Raw genomic sequence first — 22,741 nt, 5'->3', positions numbered from 1 at the left:
CGGTGGTCAACCTGTCGCCTGTTTTGCAATTCTAAAACTATTTGAGAGGCGGCTGTACAAACCGCCCTCCAAATGTTTGGGTCTTTACACATCCTCCGAACTAGGTTGTCCGGAGTGGTGTCTGGCCCGCTCACTACCATCATGTCGCTCCGCGCATGCACAAAACGAGGGCACACGAAGAAGACATGCTCAGCAGTTTCTTCCGCATCCACGCACTCGGGACACATGGGGGACCCCGCATGCCCGAATCTGTGTAGATACTGCCTGAAGCAACCATGACCTGACAGAATCTGTGTCAAGTGGAAGTTAACTTTTCCATGGCGCCTCCCGACCCATCCGGATACGTCCGGAATAAGTCGATGCGTCCATCTACCCTTTGCGGAATTGGACCATTCCTGCTGCCATCTGATCATCGAGAATGACCTTCTGGTGCCTCGTATACCCCTTGTGTCACGTTGATCGAAGCATTCTACGTCCTCCTTAATGGCTATGCTGATAGGCATCATGCCGGACAGGACGCAGATTGCGTCGTATGACACTGTACGGTACGCGCTCACAACCCTCAGGCACATGAGCCTGTAGGTACTTTCCAGTTTACGACGATGACTGTTGGTACCTAACGCTTTGGACCACGCTGGCCCACCATACCTAAGTATGGACGAAACCACGCTGGCAAGAAGTTTACGCTTGCTGCCATATACCGCTGAGCTATTGGACATCATTCGAGATAGTCCTGCAGCGGCCGTTGAAGCCCTCTTACAGGCATAGTCGACGTGACTCTTAAATGTGAGCTTATCGTCAACCATAACCCCCAAGAGCTTCAAGGAACGCCTTGAGGTAATGGTGCAGTCACCGACTCTGACCACCGCCTGTTGCTCTAATTTGCGGTTGTTCACAACCGTAACCTCCGTTTTATGGTGCGCTAACTCCAGTTTCCTAGAGTGCATCCAGTCTTCGACCTTGCGTATGCAGTGCGCGGCCGTCAACTCGACCTCTTCGATCGACTCGCCGTAGACCTCTAGCGTGATGTCGTCTGCGAAACCGACGATCACAACCCCTACAGGGAACTTTAGTTTCAACACCCCGTCATACATGACATTCCACAACACCGGGCCCAGGATGGAACCTTGCGGTACCCCTGCGGTTATTGGGACGCACTTCTGACCCTCCTCCGTGTTGTAAACTAGTACCCGATTCTGGAAATAATTTTCCAAAATCTTGTACAACGACACCGGTACGTGGATGCTCCTAAGCGCGAGCGCTATGGAGTCCCAACTGGCGCTATTGAATGCATTCTTCACGTCAAGCGTGACGATTGCGCAATAGCGAATGCCCCAACTCTTACGCTGGAGTGCTACCTCTGCCGTCTTGGTGACAGAGAGAATAGCATCCAGCGTGGATCTACCTTTCCGGAAGCCGAACTGGTTACTTGCCAGACCGTTTACACCCTCTGTGTACTTCACCAGTCTGTTGAGGATAATCCTCTCAAGCACCTTGCCCGTGGTGTCCAGCAGACAGATAGGTCTGTATGCCGATGGGTCCCCTGGCGGTTTCCCAGCCTTCGGCAACAGCACCAATCTCTGTCGCTTCCACCTGTCCGGAAAGAGGCAGTCATCCAGGCACTTCTGCATGACTGCTCGAAATAGATCGGGGGCCACTTTCATGGCCGTCCTGATGGCCAAGTTCGGGATTCCATCCGGTCCCGGTGCCTTGCTCACCTTTAGGGAGTTGGCGATCACGATGAGTTCCTCATTCGTAACCCTTACCTCCTCCACAACCTCTGCACGGCTGCCGTCTCTCACGGATTGGATGCCCGGCAGGTTGGCCGACCATCCCTGGTCTGTGTCTGAGATACTGGAACGTCGGACGTGAAACTCAGCAACCGGAAGCCAAGGATTTGGCTCGTGTCGTGGAAAGAGTCCCTCGATGATACGCTCCAGCATCGCTGGTGATCGCTCTGCAGGCGCCAACACGCCTTTGGTCTTCGCCATTACGACTCTGTAGGCGTTGCCCCACGGATTCGTATTGGCACTCACGCATAGCCTATCGAAGCAGGCCCTTCTGCTCGCCTTTATCGCACTTTTAAGCGCCGATCTTGCAGATCCGAATACTACACGGCGCTCTACCCTCTGTGCATCGGTACGTGCACGTTGCAACATCCGTCTTGCACGGAGGCACGCGCTACGGAGGTCCGCTATCGCGTCGGTCCACCAGTATACCGGTGACTTACCATTCCTAGGTTGGCGGGTCCTAGGCATGGTGGCGTCGCACGCCCGCGATAATGTGACAACTAATTGGTCAGCACTCGGGCGGAGCCAACTGCCCCCCTCGCGCTCTCTTCTCATTGCTTCTGCAAATACCTCGGCATCGAAATGCGATGTCTTCCACCCGCGGACGGTCGGAGTATTGGCTCTACCCGTCGCCTGCCGCCTCACGTTCTGGACTACGCTATAGCAGACCGACTGGTGGTCACTATAGGTGTAGCCATCGTCTACCCTCCAGTTCACGATTAGTCCTGGGCTGGAGAACGTCACGTCGATGATCGACTCCGCACCATTTCTGCTGAATGTACACTTGGTTCCAACGTTGGCCAGATCTAGGTTGAGCTTTGCCAAAGCTTCCAACAAGATCTGACCCCTCCGGTTCGTGCGGCGGCTTCCCCACTCAACAGCCCAAGCGTTGAAGTCGCCCGCCACTACTAAGGGTGTTAGTCCCGTCAGCTCCATAGATAACAAATCGACCATCTGGGTGAACCTTTCGATAGACCAACGCGGCGGAGCATAACAACTGCAGTAGAACACTCCGTCCACCTTGGCAACCGCGTATCCTTCATTTGAGGTTGACACAACCTCCTGAACCGGGAACTTGCTGGTCGTGCATATGGCCGCCGTACTGGACTTATCTGCAACCCAATTACCGTTTCCGGGAGGAATGCAGTAGGGGTCCGATACGATTGCGATGTCCGACCGCGACTCAGACGCTGCTTGGTATAGCAGCTGCTGTGCCGCATAGCAATGGTTCAGGTTCAATTGTGTCACCCTCACGCCCGTGGTTTCGTGGCCGCCTTACCGGCTGGGCACCGTGGGCCTCCCATAAAGTGCTTGGCGTCCCGTTTTCCAGTACATACCAAGCACTTGGGAGGCTCCCCGCAGTCTTTAGCTTTATGGCCAGCACCACCACAACGCCTACATAACTGGCTCCTATCGGGCCCCTTGCAGGTCCAGGACTTGTGTCCTCCCTCGAAACACCTGAAGCAAACGTCCGGCTGCTGGAGTATGCTCAGGGGACATACTGACCAGCCAACCTTAAGTTTGGCTGTCTTCAGGGCCAGAGTTGCATCGGCCGATGCAAGCCGGAAAGTGGCCACCTGGGTCCCCTCTGGACCCTTTCGGAGGCGAATTACCTCAGTGGCTACTTCCACTCCGCACTTCTCCTTGAGGGCCTGTGCAATATCGCACCTCTCGGTGATTTCATCCAGGTTTTTGAGCTGGAGAGTCACCTCTGAGGTGAGTGCCCGAATTTGCACATCTTTCCCGAGGACCTGCTCGGCTACCGTCTTGTAGGCAGCGCCCTTGTTTTTAGCATCCTTACGGAGCTCAAGGATCATCTCGCCGGTGCGAGAACGACGGATGGTCCGCACATCCGCTCCCAGATCCTTGAGCTGGGTCTCGCCTCTCATTTTCTTCAAGACTTCGGAGTACTTGGACCCCTCCGTCTTGAGTATGAGGGCGTCGCCCCTGCTTCGCGCCTTCTTTCCCATTTTTGGACGATTTGTCGCCTTCTCGTCGTTGCGCTTGCTGTCTTTTTGGCGCTTCCTTCCTCCCACGGTAACCCAAGGGTTTCCCGTAGCTGCCACTTCGGCAGACTTTTCTATATATATATATATATATATATATATATATATATATATATATATATATATATATATATATATATATATATATATTTATATATATATATATATACATATATATATATATTGTAGATATTGTATATATATATTGTAGATATTGTATATATATATATATATATATATATATATATATATATATATATATATATATATATATATATATATATATATATATATATTGTAGATATTGTGATATATATTGTAGATATTATTATATATATTTATATATATATATATATATATATATATATATATATATATATATATATATATATATATATATATATATATATATATATATATATATATATATATATATATATATATATATATATATATATATATATATATATATATATATATATATATATATTGTAGATATTACACTACAGAGCTTTTCGACAGAATTGCAATTTTGATGCCTTTAGGTGTATATAAAACCTCCCAGCTGACCTCGAATTACGATAAGTATGTTTGAATAAATCCTGGCTCGGGAGAGATTGTAAGTGTCAGCCTTGCAATCCCCAGGTAACAAAATTGGTTATATCAAAGTTTTAAAGTACTGGTTATGCTTGTATCAAGCACTACAAAACTTTTGAGTTGTCCTGTGCAATCAAACCCACTGGTTCTGGTTCCGGCAAGTTCCGGCAGTTTATATGAGCACCTAAAAATTATGACAAACAGCGCGAGAGTCGTAATTGTTGCTAATTAATCAATAAAATGGCGTACGATAATCAACACTATCAGAATGAATCCAAATGAATTTTATAAACGTTTATCTTTGTTCCGTTCACAAAAATTAGCATGGGTCAAATAATATCTCATATTTTTGTTATTGCCACTAATAAGGATGACCAGAAAATGATGCTAATGCAATATATTCCAAAAAATTAACACTAATATGTTTTCCAGTGAAAGACATTTTTCGCATACAATTAAATAATTTCGGGGATTCCGCTAAGGGGCCATACACATACCACGTGGACAGATTTTTAACGATTTTGACCCCCCCCCTCCCCCTCCGTGGACAACTGCCCATATAAATTTTTAAAAAATCGTATGGACCGTGGACATTACCCAACCCCCCCCCCCCCCAAAGCTATCCACGTGGTATGTGGATGGCCCCTAAGGTATTGTCAAGGTCTGCAGAAGAAAAAATAAATAACAAAGACGTATTGAAAATCAATCTGTAATTCAATTTTCCAAGCAACATATAGTCATATACTTTGTTTGAAGGTCACTCTGCGAAAATGGAAGTTTTACCGTCAACGTTAACAGCGCCTAAACGTGATTGTTAGTCAACATTTCAATTTTCAATGCAATATTGATTAACACTTCTCACAACCAGTTGGTAGATTTATTCTCACGCATCGGTTCAAGCACGATTTCCATTGACGGTGTCAGCTTTTTTTAGTTGCTGTTGCCTGTAGACGAAAATTGGACGAAAAATTATTGCACGCCTGGAACGTGATAATATGAGTCGATCGGGTTTAGTACCATTAAATGAACGCCTGTGGATTTGATGCAATGCATCAGTTACGGGATCATGTGGAATAGGAACCTTCTGTCCAGTTATCCAAGGGTCAAAACGCTTGAGCTGTTTTACGAAGTTATTATAGGCGCTGCTGGCTGTTGGATTTTGAGGATCACGATCACTAAATTGATCAGCAAAATGTGCTTCTGGACTTATTAGTGACCTTTTTTCAATGTTCTGATGTAATATATCTGTTTCAGGGTTGGGAGGGATCGGAACTTTTTTTCCAGTTACCCATGGATCAAAGCGTGTTAAGATCTTCACATACTCACCAAATGCTGTGTTTGGTGGGTTATTGGGTATACCATCATCGAAAGGTACTGTCTCTTGATTGTGAGAAATAAAATCCAAAACCTGTGCATTATTTCCAGAAGAGTTAGAAATGACTTGTTGATTGGAAATACTCTTCGGCTGAATTTGCTCTTTTCCATTATTGATTACAACATCCTGATGCAATGCATCCGTGACTGGATCCACCGGAATCGGAATTTTTTGACCGGTAACCCATGGATCAAAACGGGTCAATATTTTTACATATTCCTTGAATTGCTGATTGTTGGGATCCACCTGAGGTTTGGGATCTACGAATTCGTCATCTGGTAAGACTTCTTGTGGACTACGTACATGGGAGTGACCGGTAACCCAATCATCGAAGCGCGTCAGCACACTTACATAATTTTTGAACTGCTGGTTGTTAGGATCAGGATTTGGTCTGCGGTCGTCGAATGCATCATTTGGATATAGTTGAAGATCCACAGAATTTGGTATTGCACCTTCACAACACAGCAGAAACCAATGGATGACGATTACCTATAACGATATTGAACGTAATCTATGGTCATCCAGTCGAGTAGATCGAAATTTGAAGTAGATACTATCGTCGTTTTTTCTATATTATTCTGAGGAAGTAGATTTCTCATAAGAAAACTCATTGAAATCACGAGAATTGTGAATTTTGATGTACCGTAAATACGAGAAATAAATGCTTGGGTTTTAACACAGTAGTACATGATTGGTGATCACGGAAGTTGAATTACAGCTTTATTCTTTTTAAAGCTTCGGAATTAATATTTTCATTCTCGTTAAAATCAATGCGACCTTTTTATTAAGTCAATTTGAAAATGGAAATACCCGTTTCTACTTAGTCAGTTCGAAAGTCAATTACTACCATAAACAAGAAAAAACGATCAACTATTATGATACATAATAAGACTTTGAATCTTTTTTGTATATCGCATCGTACAACCATATGCTAAATGTTCAATTGACTGAAACTTAATGCGCAACCATAGGCGATAATCACAAGCTGTCAGCTGTCATGAATCCAGTTTGCAGATACACGCTATGGGGTTTAACAATATTGTCACTTTTTTCATAATCTTAGCATTATGATATCAAATATGCTAAATCATTCATATCGCGACATTTAAGATATTTTATTTTTACTTCGATTGAATATTATAGAAACTGGTTAATGCATTTTTGAAGGCCATTTATTTATTGTCTCTAACGGTTACCTGAGAAATTTATCGAGAATAGTGCTGGAATATAAATAGCTCTCACAAATTACCAGGCCACTTCGATTATTTGATCTTCCATTATCAGGCCACTTCGATTATTTGATCGGTACAGTGCTTTTTCGATTTTGTCGTGATCGAAAAAAAATCATCGTGGATTTGTCGAAACCGTGAATTTAGCGAAATGATCAAAATTGGATTTTTCCTGTTGGATTCAATTGAAATTTATGATATTTTGAGTGAAATGATGCATTTTCATAGTTTAATGGAATATAAGTTCAAGATACAAACGAATAAACAAGAAAAAATAGTTAAGAATATTTATCCCCATAGCATTTTCGCGAACTTTCTCAAAGCATACACGAACTTTCGCAAGGCATATATGCAATATCAGTATGATTTGTACTACCCACTCTTTAGCATAGTTGTTTATGTGAAATTGCGGAACCGCTAGATTTTGTAATTTTTAAATCGAAGTCCTATGAGTACCAAACTGTTGGGTTATTTGAGATATTAATAGACCTTCTTTCTCCACTTTTCGAATAATACGTAATTTTTTGTCCAAAGTCAATGAAATACGTTTTTCAAGGTTCATTTTTCACAAAAATAATGACACAAATAAATTGTAACAATCGAAAAAGCACTATATAGTATTTCAAAAATTAGCACAAAGTTTCTTGTTAATACTTCGAGTAACTTTCTTACGCTTCATAAAATTTAGTTGCCACATAATTTAATAAAAGTAAAAGTTTAATAAAAGTAAAAGTTTAATAAAAGTCTTACTCTCACAAAATCTTCATAATTATGTTCTACAGGGTTTCCAATTCCAGTTTGATCATATTTACGTACTACCTTGAACTACTCTTTCTGTAAAAAAACAAATTTCAAATTATACTAACATTTAAAATTTTGCACATTTCAACGCGTATTTCTGTAAGTAGTGCGACGTCCGCTAATATTAGGTATTTTTCACACTCTTCAAATAAACTTTTTATCAACTTTTATGCCAATGGAACGTATCGTCGTAAACTACACTCCATCCGTCTGTTTCAACGTATCCACCTGAACTGAAGATCAGCAATAAATTAGTAACAAATTATATACATGTTCCTCTGCAGCGAGTATTCGAGGAATATTTTCACACTTTTTGCCTATTATGTGTGCGGCAACGGGTATGTTATTATAACTTCATTTTGCCATAGGACACCAGAAAAATGAATATATTTATTTTTTTATTCAAGAACAACTGATCTGATCTATTTTTATGTTTATAACTAAAAAATCCTGCAAAAGACGAATGTGAAAAATGGTGTTCCTCTCCGAATTGAAAGTCGTAAAACAAAACCAGAATCGAACACTTGGCCAACATTTTTCTTCATGTATATTACTAGCTGCTGAAATTTGGCACTATTAGATGTGTACATAAAAAGAAAAAAATGATTGCATAGATCAGTGGTTCCCAACCGGGGGTACGCTGCCGGCAAGGGGTCTGCGAAGGGGCCGCGAAGCTCTTGGCAAATTTGACAGGTAATTAAAAATCTTTTCTAGATACCTCTGTGGAGGCGGATTTTCAACTCTTTTGCGTACTAGGACTTAAACATGAAACAAATTAGACTGCAGAACGATATGAGACTGAGAAACGCAGGTTCGTATAGCAAAACTTGTATCTAAAATTCTTCTGGGAGGCCGCGAAGCTCTCTTAGCATCGCATACGAAATGAAGTGGAGGACCGTACAGTCGCATATACCATTCACTTCAGTTTGTCGAACTGAGTCATGTCCTATGTCTGGGTATCTGGCAGCATGGCTAACGTTGTGCGTGTATATTGTGAATGTTTGCATTTTTTCCACCAGTTTTTCTGTTAAAACTCGTGTGTTTCGTTGAAACAGTTACAGAAACAGTAGTAAGATAAGTATAAGTTATTGTTTCAAATTTGTGATGTGTTGACATTCGAACATATACCCAGTAAAAATATTGAATGCCCTATCTTACCACCGCACTGACAGTGCAGGAGCAGATGTCGTAGTGTGGATTGCATGTATCGGGATTTTTTCAGCGTTTTTGTTTTTTAATTGATATTTATTCTTCATGCATATGTTTATTCGGAACTACGAAGCTGCTGATATTTTTTTTGAGTTTTTAGCATTAGAGACCCTATGCACCACAACGGGTACTTAGGACGCATAGGCAGATAAGTATAATACGGAAGGGGGCGATACCGAATATTAATCCGAACATAGTTTCAACATAGCCATCCGATCCGATTTTAATAGACATGTTTGTCCAACCTGGGCTTGACGTTAATTTTTCCCTTGCTACGTCAATTAAAAACAGAATAGTTAATTTCGTATTTCGTGGCCGCTTGACGAAGAGACAGTTTTTTCCAAGTAACTTCCTTAACAGCTTGCCTCAGGCGCGGCAAAGCGGATCCGGGTTTTTATAAGTTTTTGAACCTTTCGGTTTGTGAATCCTGACCACGATGAGCTGAGATTTTGTAAATTCTTATGTTTCACGCATAATTTTACATAAAAATATATGATTGCAGGTTTTGGATTTTCGGCTTTGCAGTCTCAGTAGATCTAAACGAATATTATCGGCAATTTTTCTTCGATTTTCGGTATCACTTCTTTATGTTTGATTTCACTCACTGACTGTACTGTTTGGTCCTTGTGTGTGTGAGCTTAAACTTTAACCGGTAAAGCTTTGGTGAGAATAGCGAATGATTGCATTGAGGAATGCGCTTGTTTTTGTGCAGAAAATATTCGCTTGGCGTTGCTTCTATTCGCCTCGTAAATCTGCGAACCAGCAGTTTTACATGAAACATGTATGTGAAAGAGTGATCAATACCTTAGAGGCCATCCACACAGAAGGGCAAATTTTTAATGATTAATGGATTTGGAGAACTTGTTTTCTATTAAACTATCCAAGAAAAAAATGAAGCCGAGTCTTGTGTATGCTCTGGATGTAATGGTGGTGGTGCTAACATGCTCGTCAAATCTAGCCTGATTGTCAATCAAGACTCTCAGATCCTTTATATAGCCACATCGATTCAAATCTCTTTGATTTATTCTATACGTAAAAGCAATCATCTATCAAAGACTTGTAATACAATTTTTCAAGCTCAAAAAAGTGACTTCCGTGAGATTAATTAGCAATAAGGTGGAGGTCATGGTGAAACCCTCGAAAACTACATAAATTTGCTCCTAAGAGTATAATCTCTAAAAAATGGGCAGATTTAGTGCAAATGAAAACGAAGTAACCCAAACTTTCCGCCCCGGGTATCACCCGGTCACGCTACGCCACTGGATGGAAGTATAAAGTATGGAATTTGGCGTAATATTTTTTTTTGAGTTGGGCTGAAGAGGTAGTACTTACTTACTTTTATGGCGACAGATCGTTGAGATCCTAAGCAGAGTCTCCACGAAACTCGGTCTTGAGCTGCTACTCTCTAATCTCCCCTTAAACCCGCTGCTCTGTCATCCTCGTCGACAGCACACATCCAGCGCGTGCGAGGTCTGCCTCGAAGTCGTCGGCCTCTATCCGGTTCTCTGCTAAATATTATCTTTGCCTGTCGCTCATCCGCCATCCGTGTTACGTGGCCAGCCCACTATAACCTGCCGTGTGTCATCAGCTTGACACTATCAGCGTGTTTGTAAACTATAGCTCGTGATTCATGCGCCTGCGCCACGCCCCATTCTCTAGTTTGCCTCCGAGTATTGATCGCAGGATTCTACGCTCGAAGACCCCAAGCGCTCGTCGATCGGCCTCCTTCCACGTCCACGATTCATGTCCGTAGAGCGCCACCGGGAGGAGAGGTAGTAAAATGGAAAAAAAGGAAACCTAATTTCGAACAAATTAATTCCTAGCAGCGTCGAGAACGTTCAACTTAAATAAAAATGGTATTAGGGTCACATATTTTATTTTAAGCAGTTGGTTTTAAGCAGTCTTTATTAGGCTGCGTTTCTTTTAAATTGCTTGTTAGAAACAACCCGTTCGTATGACACCTGTTTTGTTTAATAAGTTATGTAATCTTTGAGACGAGTCTCTTGTCACTGTTATTTTTACAATTTGATACAAAATAGTTAAAGTTAAAGTCTGACTGTAATAAAATAATTTAGAATCTTTGGGACAACTAGACCTTTTATTTGACTCTAAGAACATTCAGCCATCTCCGAGAAAAGTTAGTGAGTTTAAAAAGTCTTGGACTACATAACTTTTCATAACATTTGAACTACATGTCCAATCATTATGAAATTCATTGGTTAAAGATTTTGAAGGTAGCCCGTTTATTTGATTCCAATTTTGTTGGGATTGGTTGTGTAGTTTTTGTGGTACCTAATGAAGTTTTATGATTTCCACATTTTGGTACATAACGGACAAAGTTACAGTCCGATTACAGTGTAATAAAATTGTGTATTATGGGGTAGCTGGACTTCTCATTTGACCTTAATTTTGTAAAAATCAATCCAACCATCTCTGAGAAAAATGAGTGAGTTTAAGCAGTCTTGGAATGTTTCCTTTAAAAACGTGATTTTACATTTTCATACATAGCGGACAAAGTTACAGACCGTTTACAATAAAATTCAATAGGGTCTTATGGGGTAACTAGACCTTTTATACAATAATAATTTTGTGTAAATCGGTCCAGTCATCTCTAAGAAAAATGAGGGAGTTTTAACAGTCTCCAGAACCCGTTTCTTTTAATAACTTTTGAACCAAATGTTTAATAATTATAAAAATTATTAGTTAGGGATTTTCAAGTCAGCCTTTGCATTTGACACCAGTTTTATTGAAATCGGTTGTGGGGCTTCTGAGATATTGATGTTTCGTGAATTTTACATTTTGATATATAACTTCTTAACTAAAAATCCAATTACAATGAAACCATCTCTGAGAAAAGTAAGTGAGAAAAAAAGTGGCACATACACACATACAAACAGAAAATGCTCAGTTCGTCTGAGTCGAGTGGCATATGATATTCGGCCATTGGAACCACTTTTATACCTTCTAGGAGAAAGACAAACAAGGAATTCGAAAAGCCCAAACCGAAAAAAATGATAGATTATAGCTATTCAACCATTCCTATGAATTTTGATGCCCCCAGCCATTACCAAAACGCGGCAACTTACGTAAGAGTGTCGTTGCTCGCCGAGTTCGTCGCTTTAACGTTATGTTTACGAGAAAACTCATTCAAGTATCTGAACCAGGGATGTTACGGATGTGATTTTTCAGAAATTTGCAGATGCGGATGCGGATATGTGATTACGGATGCAGATGTTGATGCGGATGTTCCGCATTTGCGGATGCGAATATCCGTTACATCCCTAATCTGAACAAACGGTAATGGCTAGGGACACCACAACTCACAGGAATGGTTGAATAGCTATAATCTTTCATTTTTTCCGGTTTGAGCTTTTGGAGTGTAGCTGTGTTGGCCAGTGAATCAATCCCCACTTGAACTTGGGGACGAAAAATTCTGCGCCTCGTTAAAGTGCAGCAAATACTTGCTGAAAACTATGTTATTCTTTTAGTTTTTATTTTAAAAATGGAACTTGTCATCGCAACCAAAAGAAACAAAAACGTGTTGTTAATCTGTGCGATTTATTGTTTATTCATTTGCGTACTGCTAGGCCTGATGTATTTGGTTGCTGTTGATTGGATATTTTTTAACCATCACTTCGCAATTATAATTATTCTAGTAAGCAAATTATATTGTAAACATTATCCATACAACAATTTTCCTCAGATCACAAACCGTTGTTACGATTGTTATTGAAACCTTGAGACCAACAGTGGTGAGAGAGCTCTTCATTGTTTATGCAAGAATGCCTAGTTATGTTTTTTTTAAATAATCTCCTATCACTTAACAGATCTTCTTAAAGCGCTCAACGCAGCTGCTGCCATGAATCCTAAATTCTAATATCACAAAAGAGCAGTTATTTGCATATATTTTCTACAAAAATTAGTGCAAGCTACAAATCGTCATCGGAATTGAATTCCATATCGTTTGGTCACTTCAGGAGCGTGTATTGATGCCACCGATAGTAGCAAGGGCATATCGTTAGCTGTGATGTCTAATGCAGAACATATGGATCCAATGGTACAAAAATCTGTTGCGAGCAGAAAACTAGCGATTGTTTCGGATTGCAAATAAAACTCGCGCATCTTTGATTCAATGAATGCCATACACTGAAATGCTGACAAACCAGAGGACCACATAGCATGGACGGTTTCCAACATCGAAGAAACCAACTGAGACATGCCAACGACGTCGCCTTCAAGAACATTAGAAGGTGGAGTAAGGGATGAGTTGTGTGATGACACAATTCGAACGTCGTGTGTCTCGAGATTAGCAACGACAGCTAAATTTTCCACTGGAAACTGTTCCATTAACGCGAATCGGGATGCAAATGCGAGATCTTTCTTCAACGTCTTACCCCAATTCATAGGAGAAGCAGTAGTTGCTTGCAAAATCATATCGGGGATGTAATGATCGCTTACACGAGACAAAAGTGAAGGTATGAACCCTGCTCTTGATGCAACAGAACGGCCTAACAAGTCAGTCTTATCATTATTATTCTCATCGTTCAAGCTTGCAAGACTGTTTGGCCTCGACAAAGGAATATCTACTAGTTTCAGAATACTATCCGGATGCTTAACTTTCAGTTCCGCATTTTCGTCAAGTGTAGCCATTGTCGTTGCGTATATTTTCGGAATGTTGTCGTGTTGTTGTGATTCAGGGTATCTACGGAGTGCTTCTTCGAAACTGGACTTGCTATTGGATTCTGGAAAAGAGCTAAAACTACTTCCTTCATTTAGGTCATTTGAAAATTCCAACTCCGATGCATTCGTAGGAGTTTGTAAATAGACTAGTGACGTGTTTTTACATATGTCGCATTCTTCTTCGCTACGATCAAAAGTAGGTGCTGCTGGTTCTGTTCCCATAGTAGGTCTTAGAGCCATTTCAAGCTTTATTGCTTTGTCCAGAGAATCGTGCTCAGTAAGTTCGAGATTTTGACTTTTTAAGTAATTCTCTACAACCTTAGGATAGCGGTCAAAGTTAAATTTAAAGGAATGCTTTCGAAGTTTACTGTGGGAACAAGGTTTTTTGCCACCGACGGCGCCCAACTCAAAAGTTTTATCAGTTGCAGTCGTGAAATCTGCATGCTTGATGTTTACAAGCTTTTCATTTTCACCCAATACAAACACAACGTCCTCTTTTGGTTTGGTTTGCATTAAAGCTTCATAATCACCACGGAGTCCATCAATATACCTGAGCTGTTCCATGGGAATTCCCTCTTTAATATGATCCAAGCCCCATAGTATTCGCTGACCCTTTTCTCCTTCACCGATATTAGTATCGGTGATCAGCCGAGAAAGGCGAATAGATTCAACATCATCCCTATCATTCACATCTAGTTCTATAGCTTCTTGCCCGGTCTCATCCGGTTGCGTTAGAGTCATTCTAATGTGAGATGCGCCACCTTCTTTCTTGATATGATAAATAACTTCTAAAAAATGTTTTTGACCCTCATCCATCACTAATTCTGTGTCCATGCTTTTATTACCGATCCTTAGTTCCTGCTGTACAAATCTGGAGTCTCGGTAGACTAATACATTTGGGATGTCGTTCATGACTGTTTTTTTCAACAGCTCAGACAGTTCACTCTCGATGGGACTCCCTGTCACATCCCCTCCACCCATGGAAATCAAATCCTTCGTCCTCGTTGCTGATCTAATCATACCAGAACCATTTCTGATCAATCGAGGAGATTTACGCTCACTTCTACTATTTTCACTAAACCCTATAGTAGAACCGTTTGTATTATTGTTATTGATAATTTTCTGTGTAGTAAAGGCTTGTCTCACTTTATTCTCCTCGAATGTTTCCAAATATACATTTCGCCTGATCTCACTACATCGAATAAAGTATGAGAGCACATTAAGAATCTTGTCCATTGTATTGCTGAACTGAGGACTTCCACAGATGATCGTTTTTGAAAGTTTCACTGGATGACCAACAGCACCATACAAATCACTTAACTGAGCCCATAAGACATTGTACGGATGGTCGGCACTTATCTTAGACAGTTTTTCTTTTCCGCTCCGTTCAATTTGGCCGGAACTAACCGCTGATTCATCTGTTGTATGTCCACTGCTAACTGGTACTATGGTGCTTACCCAACCCAGGTGATGTGTCAGAACCGCCGTCAGTAGCGTGCTGATAAACCTGCCGTCAATGAAAAGAAAGGAAAATTTGTATCGTATTGTCACTTTTTAAGTAATTTACATTTATTAGTATTCTTTTTTATGACCACAAAACAAATCATGCTTTTTCCTTTTATTATTAGGATAGTAAATGTAGGGATTTCTACTTCAATACTAATTTACATTTTCCTTACTTTTTATCGTTTCAAATCATTTGCCATTTTTAGATAGCCGTGGATTGAAGTTACGAAAATCGGTTCAACAAAGAGTGAAGAAGATAACATACATACACACACAGAAAATTTTCGTTGTGCGTCGAGAAATTCCGTCCGTTCAGAGTTTCAGTTTTGAAAGTGATTGCTATACTTTTCTATGAGAAAGTAAAAAAACATGCTTATTTTTGTCCTTTCTTCTATATTGTTTTCTCAACAATAAATTAGAAATTATGAAGTGATTCGATACGATAAAAGGTAAGAAAGCAGCGTCGTTGATAGATAGTCATGTGTAGTCAACTATTTTGCCAGTTATTCGCTCTTCAAGCTGATATTTCAAGGCCTATCTTTTGGCAAAGCTGGTCAGTCAATACGGTTTAAAATAAAATGGGATCGTCATATAAGGTACGGTAGGTAAATGACGTATTCAAGTTTTAACAGATTTTTTACAAATGAAAATGAGTGAATTTTTTGATTACTTACAAATTCGTATCCTTGGTATCAATCAATGATAACAGAGAGCACAGGTCATTCATAAAATTGTTGGCGATTGTTAGGATTTTCTTATTAGGATATATGCCACCACCGTGCGATCCGTTGCTCAGTGTAATCCAAACTGGATTCTCCAACCGCGGGACAGTAAAAAAATCTACTAGCCATTGCTGTGCGGAGTGCCACGCGGCAAGCATAATCTGTTTGAAGAGAATTTATGAATCATTGTTACGTCATTATTTGGTTCAGTACGGAACATACCTGAAGAAATTGTGACAAACGACAACACGCTTTTTCAGCAGCTACTCGCAATCGACAGAGTATTGCCTCAAATATGCTCATATGTTCCGAGCAGAATGCATCGATTTCTTGTAGCACACCATCGCTAAGCTGAATATACAGACCCACGCCGAAACGTGCCTTCTTATGCGGAAGTTTTCCATGATAATTAGTTGCAGTTGATAATACTTCTCCACTGAATGCCTTTCGTCGAGATAACTCCATAGTTTCACTATTCCGTCGATTCCTGCCACCAACGCATCCGTCACTTGCCGTCACTTGGCAAGTATTGGCGCTCACCGAACCAGCCGGACTGAGCTCGTCAACATGGCCAACATGATCTGCTAGAGTAAGTCGGTTTTCAAATGAAGTAGATATGTTCTTCGATATTCTTCTGTGAAAACTGCCATATTGATTGCAATCGTCTACGCTAGAGCACGTCGCAGTGTGTGGAACATCAAAATTGGCATCCGCGCTGAGTCTACGATAGCATTCAAAATCGCTGCAAATTGATGCTAAACTGCTACGATGGGAGGACTGCGGATGACACGAGGTGTTTGAAGAAAAACCCCACGGGTCTGCTCCGCCGTAACCCGAATCCAAACCACTGTTAGTTGATAACCGTGGATCTGCTAACCGTTCTAGATGACCAAATTCTATCGGAAGTGGCGGTCGCTGTCGATGATTGTAGGATGTGTCGTATTGCGTCGAAGTTGACGATGTGACTGTGAACGATCTCAACGAAGTTGTGTCTATTGAACTAAGATCACTACCCGATGGATGACGTTCGAAAAATAATCCACCCTGCCCATTGACGTTTCCTACCAAATCTGAACCTAAATATGATGCCGACGACATTTTTTTACTGCTACTGTGGCTTTCAGTGTGACGAATTGGCATGAGAAAAACATGCGAATACATAACGGCTTTTGGACTTTTCAGCCAATGAACCTTCAGGCTGCTACTTTGAAACGCGATTGGAGCAGAACCGAAGACCATTTCAGCCAGTGGTTTGATGTCGTCTTTGGGGTTGGCATTATGCTGTTGAATGATCATTTCTATATTTAAAAATTTTTCTCATACGTGAAGTGTGTGCTACTAACCTGATACAACACTTTACAATGATCGCATTTCTGGTATTGTGGCATTCCGTTATGGCTGTTGGATTTACCACCGGATGAGGCTGAAACTGCTGCTGATGGTGAGGCATCGGAAATTTTTTCAACCGCACTAGAATCGAACAAAAGTTTGCGCCCTCGGATGTCACAGTCACGAAAAAGAATGACGCGCACCTGGTCGGCGGAAAACTGGTGCCTTTAAGTGAAATGGTAAAAAGAAATGTTATCAATATAATATACAAGGAAAAAAGTACGATATTTTGTAGAATATGAACCACAAAAAATATTTATTACTTTGACGTCATAGTCAAAAACGTCAAATATTACGTCAATCACGTCAATTATTAACTTGTTTCTTCATTTGTATCGGATTTATAGACCATGTCCTTAGGTTGAGGTGTTGATAAAAATATACTTCAGAGAAAGAGGCACTGTAAGTTTTAAACTTCCACAGCACGCGCGAGGCAGGTGCGGGTTGTGAAATGTCCACGGAGGTGGAGGGGAGCGGGGTCAAAATCGCCAAAAATCTGTCGTTATAACATTTTGACATGAAAATGTTTTGGATTGTATATAACAATACAATTCACCAAAACTCCCGCCTACATGTAATTGCTACATGATTAATCGTTATGTAGCTACTCGATAAAAAAACACCCTTACGTGCCCGATGCGGTACCGTGATATCCACAAATTGAAACTCTTGTAACTTTAAAAAATTTCATCCGATTTCAATAGTTTTGGCAGCAAAAGATTCAAGAATTTATCTACTTTTGGAAGGAATAGTTCATGAATTGTCTCCATTTTACAACTACGCATGTAAAAATGACTCAAATGCCAAATACAAATAAATTGAACGTGTATAATTCAGTTGTATGATAATTCCCTTGTATACAATTCAATATAAACTAAGTAATACGATAATCCTAAAAATAAAAAAAAAATAAAAAAATTCTCCTCTGATAAACACAAATGGTGAGCAAAATAACATTAATTCTTATAATTTCCTCTTAAAAAAATTTGTTTTCACTCCAGGGCCGGATTTAGACATTGGGGGGGCCGGGGCAAATTTGTTTGTGAGGCTCTCTTTTCTTAAATTCTTAAAACATTCAGAAGAGGTAACGTTCTGGAAGGTGACGAGCAAAAAAAAGGTCGCCCCAGGTCTAGGGGGGCCCCTTGAATCGGAAGGCCCGAGGCATTTGCCCCCTTTACCCTCCCTCAAATCCGGGCCTGTTTCACTCCCTCCCCCTTCCTTCCTTCCAGGCTGTCCATTTGGAATGTGGAAGACCACACGCTATGTTTAAAGAAGGTTTTTATACAAAGTGAATGTACCTAAAATGTTTCTCCGTAGGATCATAGTTTCAACCCTCTAGTTTCAAAATATGAACACCCAAAAATATTTCATCGGTGATAATTTGTTTTTTTTCTCGATTTTTCATTTTACATTTAACAAATTTACACATTTTGATGTTTAATTAAATCTAGGAACATGGTAGCGTAGGAGAATAGTAAAAGTATGAAAGTCCGTCATTTACCACGGTGACAAGTATACCTTGCTTTCCGTAATAGTCGTTAGAGATGAAATTGGCGAAAATTCAGTCGACCATTCTTTATTTGAATGAAACCTTGCACACGGTAGCAAAAGCAAACTGAGGGTTTTTCTCAGATGGAGGAATTTTTCAGACTCAAGACTAAATCTTTAAAAGAAGGTATGCATGTTTCGATAAAATTTGTTCAATGCACTGTAGCTCAAAAATTATTAGTTGTACATAAAAATCGTCTGGGAACAAATTGTAGGGAACTAATTGAGTTTTACAAAAAAGTATACGTTTTATCGTGATAATCGTAAAGTAAATAAATTAAACTACATTTGCCAGTTTGTCTGTACGTTTCGAGTTACTACTGGCTTTCACTCATCATCAGCGGACTAAACTTTACGACTTACTGTACACACCACAACTACTATTCTGTTTTCGTTACGAAACGTACGGACAAACTGGCAAATGTACTTTAATTTATTTACTCCGCCAAAAATCATCGATCACAAAAAGATATAAAAAAAAGTATACTCAATGGAAAACAATTTTAAGCATGATGATTAATCGTCCGCGGGTATATTACAATGAAAAAAAAAGACCAATAAAAATTGACCAAAAAAAAATTGACAAAAAAAATTCTCAAGAAACACTAAATTTTAATTTACAAAAAAAAAAAGATTTTACCATTTTTTTTTCAAAAGAAACTTGAAATTATAACGAAACTTTGGATAAAAAGTTCAGGATGAAGAAATGAAAAATATTTTGTTTATTGAAGATTTAATTTTTTTCTAAAACTTATAATTTAAGCATTTTTCAAAATATTTGTGTTTCAATCAGGGGCGACTCGTGGCTTTTAAATCTGCCTGTTCAACTACAACTTTTAAAAACCGCAGTTTGAAGAAGTAATCACAATCATGTCCACGTAATCACGCAAGTTATTTTCTTTGTTACTATCTGAAAGTGGAACTATAAACCAATAAAATACGAATATAAATTTGCGTTTGAAATATATTTTTTGCCTGGCGTCCCCGTGTGCAATGCACATATGCTTTACATTTTTTTTTAAATTTAATTCGATAATAATAGTAAAATAAACGCTAAATTATACATTGAATCAAAAAAGGATTGAATTTTCACCTCACATATTTTTTTATTGAAACTTGACATTATTCCAAAACTTTTGATAAGTCCTGGCTGGAGAAATGTAAGACAATTTTTAACTTAAAAATTAAATTCCAATTTTCGATTGTGTTACGTCGTTTGTATAGGTATTTCAATAAATTTATGCTTTTTGAAATTTTTACAACGATACTTTGGAATATATCAAAGCGGAAATGAAGTTTTTTTATTTGAATTCAACAAGCGTGAGCTGTGCTACAGAAACGGATCACCGGTGGTTGGTTCTTTGTGCATCTCCACTACCTCAGATCCATTACGGAGGAGCAACTATGAAGTGTGCGGTCGTTCAAGCTCATACTCGACCTCAACATTCAGATAGACATTCATTCACTCCCTCTTGACTGTACAAACTTGTAGCGTGAACAGAAAAATATCGTGACTCGTAAAAATTTTATTAACAAAAAACTAGGAGCTTATCTATGCTGTTATCATAAGGACTTTTCTCGATCTAAAGAAACTTGTAAAAAGAAACTTGAATCGATTTCCATTGTTTCAAAAAAATGCAACAAATCTTTTTCAGTCATGTCATGACGTCAGGCTTTATCTTAGCTAAAGGGTAATCTCTCTGCTATTCACTGCGGTAGACATGTTCGTTGTAATTACCTATATCGCCAACCCAGGCAGTAAGTTAAGCTCTCACAGAAAAGTAAAAGGTGAAGGTTCCTTTTATCGTTCAAGCCTTTGCATAGTACGTTAAAGACACAAAACAGGTACGTAACCCAACATTTGTCTAGCCCAGCTCACGCGCCTGTCACTCGTATGTATCATCCTCTAGCAAGTGAGTGATAATGATGATAACGATGATAAATTGAGCCCGTTTCACGCCGCGCCAGTCACATGCTTGTAATACCTGATATGCGACGATATAAACACGGTTGCATGTTTACCAATTGTATTATACAAATAAAATAGCAATAACCCAAACATTCCGGAAACAGGACTGTTTCGTTTTTGACAACGATAGGCGAATTGTATTTTTGCAAAAATTTTCAAAAACGTTTCCGATTCCGTTAACAACAATCGGTTAGCCACAATCACATCTCAAATCATTCAAACTGGTTTTTGTTATTTATCGTAGGAGGTTATTTGTACAATTCTCTCATCTAAGTTCGGAGTAATTTCTCTATAGTGATATGGTATTTCTTGATGATATTAAAAATCAGTATCACCGAAATTTTTCGGGTCAAAATCGAGAAGTCACAGTATTACTGTTATCATTCATCACAGGCTTTGAGCGCCAAGCAGACTGGGCATTCTCATGAGGCCATATGTAAGTTCTCCAGTATGCCGCTTCTAATATTCGTATATTGCCAATTTTTTTCAAGATTACCCTAATTGTTCATATCTGTACGAAATATTAATATTAGCCTAATTGTTCACATTTGTACAAAATATTGATATTTTATTACCCATTATTAAAAAAAATTAATCAAATTATCAACATTGCAAAATCGATCCTTTCATCTAAACAAAACATTCATGCGAACGAGTTAGTCTAAACATGCTCCGGGAACAACGACCTCGAGTGTGGTGTAAACGCATTAAGGTGAAACGGGATTGTGGCCTTTTCCTATAAAATTTTGAGGTCAGAGTTCTTTTTACTTTTGTAGTTTGAGCGTAAAAATTTCGGCTTCCACTAAATAAACAGCACTCAAATTGCTACTTCAGGCATGCAACAGTTGTGAAAACAATTGATCAAAGTTTCATGTACGTAGTCTTCATAAATCAAGAAAAAAATAGATTGCAAAATTCGAGTTGATCGCGATCACGTCCTGATTCACCTTAACGCATTTCAAGCATGAGGAACAATTTACCGACACAATAACCGGCTAATCAGCAACTGAGTTGTCTTCAAAGTCAAGTAGCACCTCTGCAGCTTCCCCGTCCATCGATCAGACAAAAACAAACGTCGGTTGATGATACTTGCGACGAAATGTAAGTGGTAATGGGGAAGAAAAATAAAAACATCCATGCTGAGCTCAAAGCTCGTGACATGAAAAATCATCATCGAGTAGATTGAACGAGAGTGAAACAGATATGATTTTTTGTTGTTGTACGAGAAAAAGGACAGGTTTCTGCTGGCCTTTGCTTACGGTGTTATGCCTTTCAAACGGTTCCAAACAATGCAATCTAAGCCGCAATTACACTACTTTTGCAGTATACCTAGATGCAGGTAGGACTTTCTCAATTGATCAATCAAAGTGCTCGGTATTTCTTTTTATAGAATAAGGCCGACCGGGTATTGATGTGGTACAATTTATCGTGAGAACTCATTCAGGCATGCATCACCAACGACAACAATACGAATACCTACACTAAACATTTATGAATGAATTAGAGCCGCAGAGTGCTGGTAATGAAAACTTTCTTTAAAAAAGCGATATTAATTACTATCTGATGGCTTAAACAAATATCTGTTATTGTCAATAGCACACAACTTTGACAATTCAGTTTTTAGTGATTACTAGTTTTATTTTTCTTGAAAAGAACACGATAATCTTTTTCCGAAAAATTAAAGTTGTGAGAGGATTTTCTCGTAAAGAATGTGATTGGTTAGACATAACGAATACAAGCGAACATATATAGTATCGTACTAGCTAACAGTATGAAGTTATTCAGATGCAACATTACTGAATGCACGTCATTGAAATCAATCGTCCCAGTGAGTAGTTTTTTTCCTGTATTATTCTCTCATTCGTCTCGTTTAAAATTTGCCAGCTGATAGTCGTTTTTGCGCCCTGTACTCGAGCCGTC

At 39.6% G+C, this 22,741-nt stretch overlaps 2 protein-coding genes across 9 annotated transcripts in view; both read right to left on the bottom strand.

The window, feature by feature from the left end:
* Window positions 1-5,087: 5,087 nt before the first annotated feature.
* LOC129723257 (uncharacterized) lies at window positions 5,088-8,019 on the bottom strand. Of its 3 annotated transcripts, none has more exons than XM_055677362.1 (4): window positions 7,864-8,019; window positions 5,720-6,257; window positions 5,411-5,665; window positions 5,088-5,337 (listed from the first exon to the last, which is right to left on the bottom strand). In XM_055677362.1, the coding sequence occupies exons 1-4, from the start codon at window positions 7,879-7,881 to the stop codon at window positions 5,324-5,326; spliced, it is 825 nt and encodes a 274-aa protein (XP_055533337.1). In that variant the 5' UTR covers window positions 7,882-8,019; the 3' UTR covers window positions 5,088-5,323. The 3 variants fall into 3 exon arrangements, with proteins under 3 accessions (XP_055533337.1, XP_055533338.1, XP_055533336.1); XM_055677363.1 differs by having other exon boundaries at window positions 5,411-5,638; XM_055677361.1 differs by having other exon boundaries at window positions 5,411-6,257.
* A 4,529-nt stretch (window positions 8,020-12,548) lies between these two features.
* The window catches only part of LOC129723011 (uncharacterized), a 17,289-nt gene continuing 7,096 nt past the window's right edge, over window positions 12,549-22,741 (bottom strand). For all 6 annotated transcript variants that reach the window (XM_055676926.1, XM_055676928.1, XM_055676930.1 and 3 more), the window contains 4 exons: window positions 17,259-17,469; window positions 16,138-17,196; window positions 15,868-16,076; window positions 12,549-15,194 (listed from right to left, as the gene is read on the bottom strand). In XM_055676926.1, coding sequence (XP_055532901.1) covers window positions 12,947-15,194; window positions 15,868-16,076; window positions 16,138-17,196; window positions 17,259-17,469 — 3,727 coding nt within the window. In that variant the 3' untranslated portion in view covers window positions 12,549-12,946. The remainder of the gene's footprint in view (window positions 15,195-15,867; window positions 16,077-16,137; window positions 17,197-17,258; window positions 17,470-22,741) is intronic.

The sequence above is a fragment of the Wyeomyia smithii genome, chromosome 2, assembly GCF_029784165.1.
Source record: "Wyeomyia smithii strain HCP4-BCI-WySm-NY-G18 chromosome 2, ASM2978416v1, whole genome shotgun sequence".
In the NCBI taxonomy this organism is placed as follows: domain Eukaryota; kingdom Metazoa; phylum Arthropoda; class Insecta; order Diptera; family Culicidae; genus Wyeomyia; species Wyeomyia smithii.
Note: the sequence above shows the minus strand (reverse complement) of the source record. Positions and strands in the feature narration are given on the sequence as shown.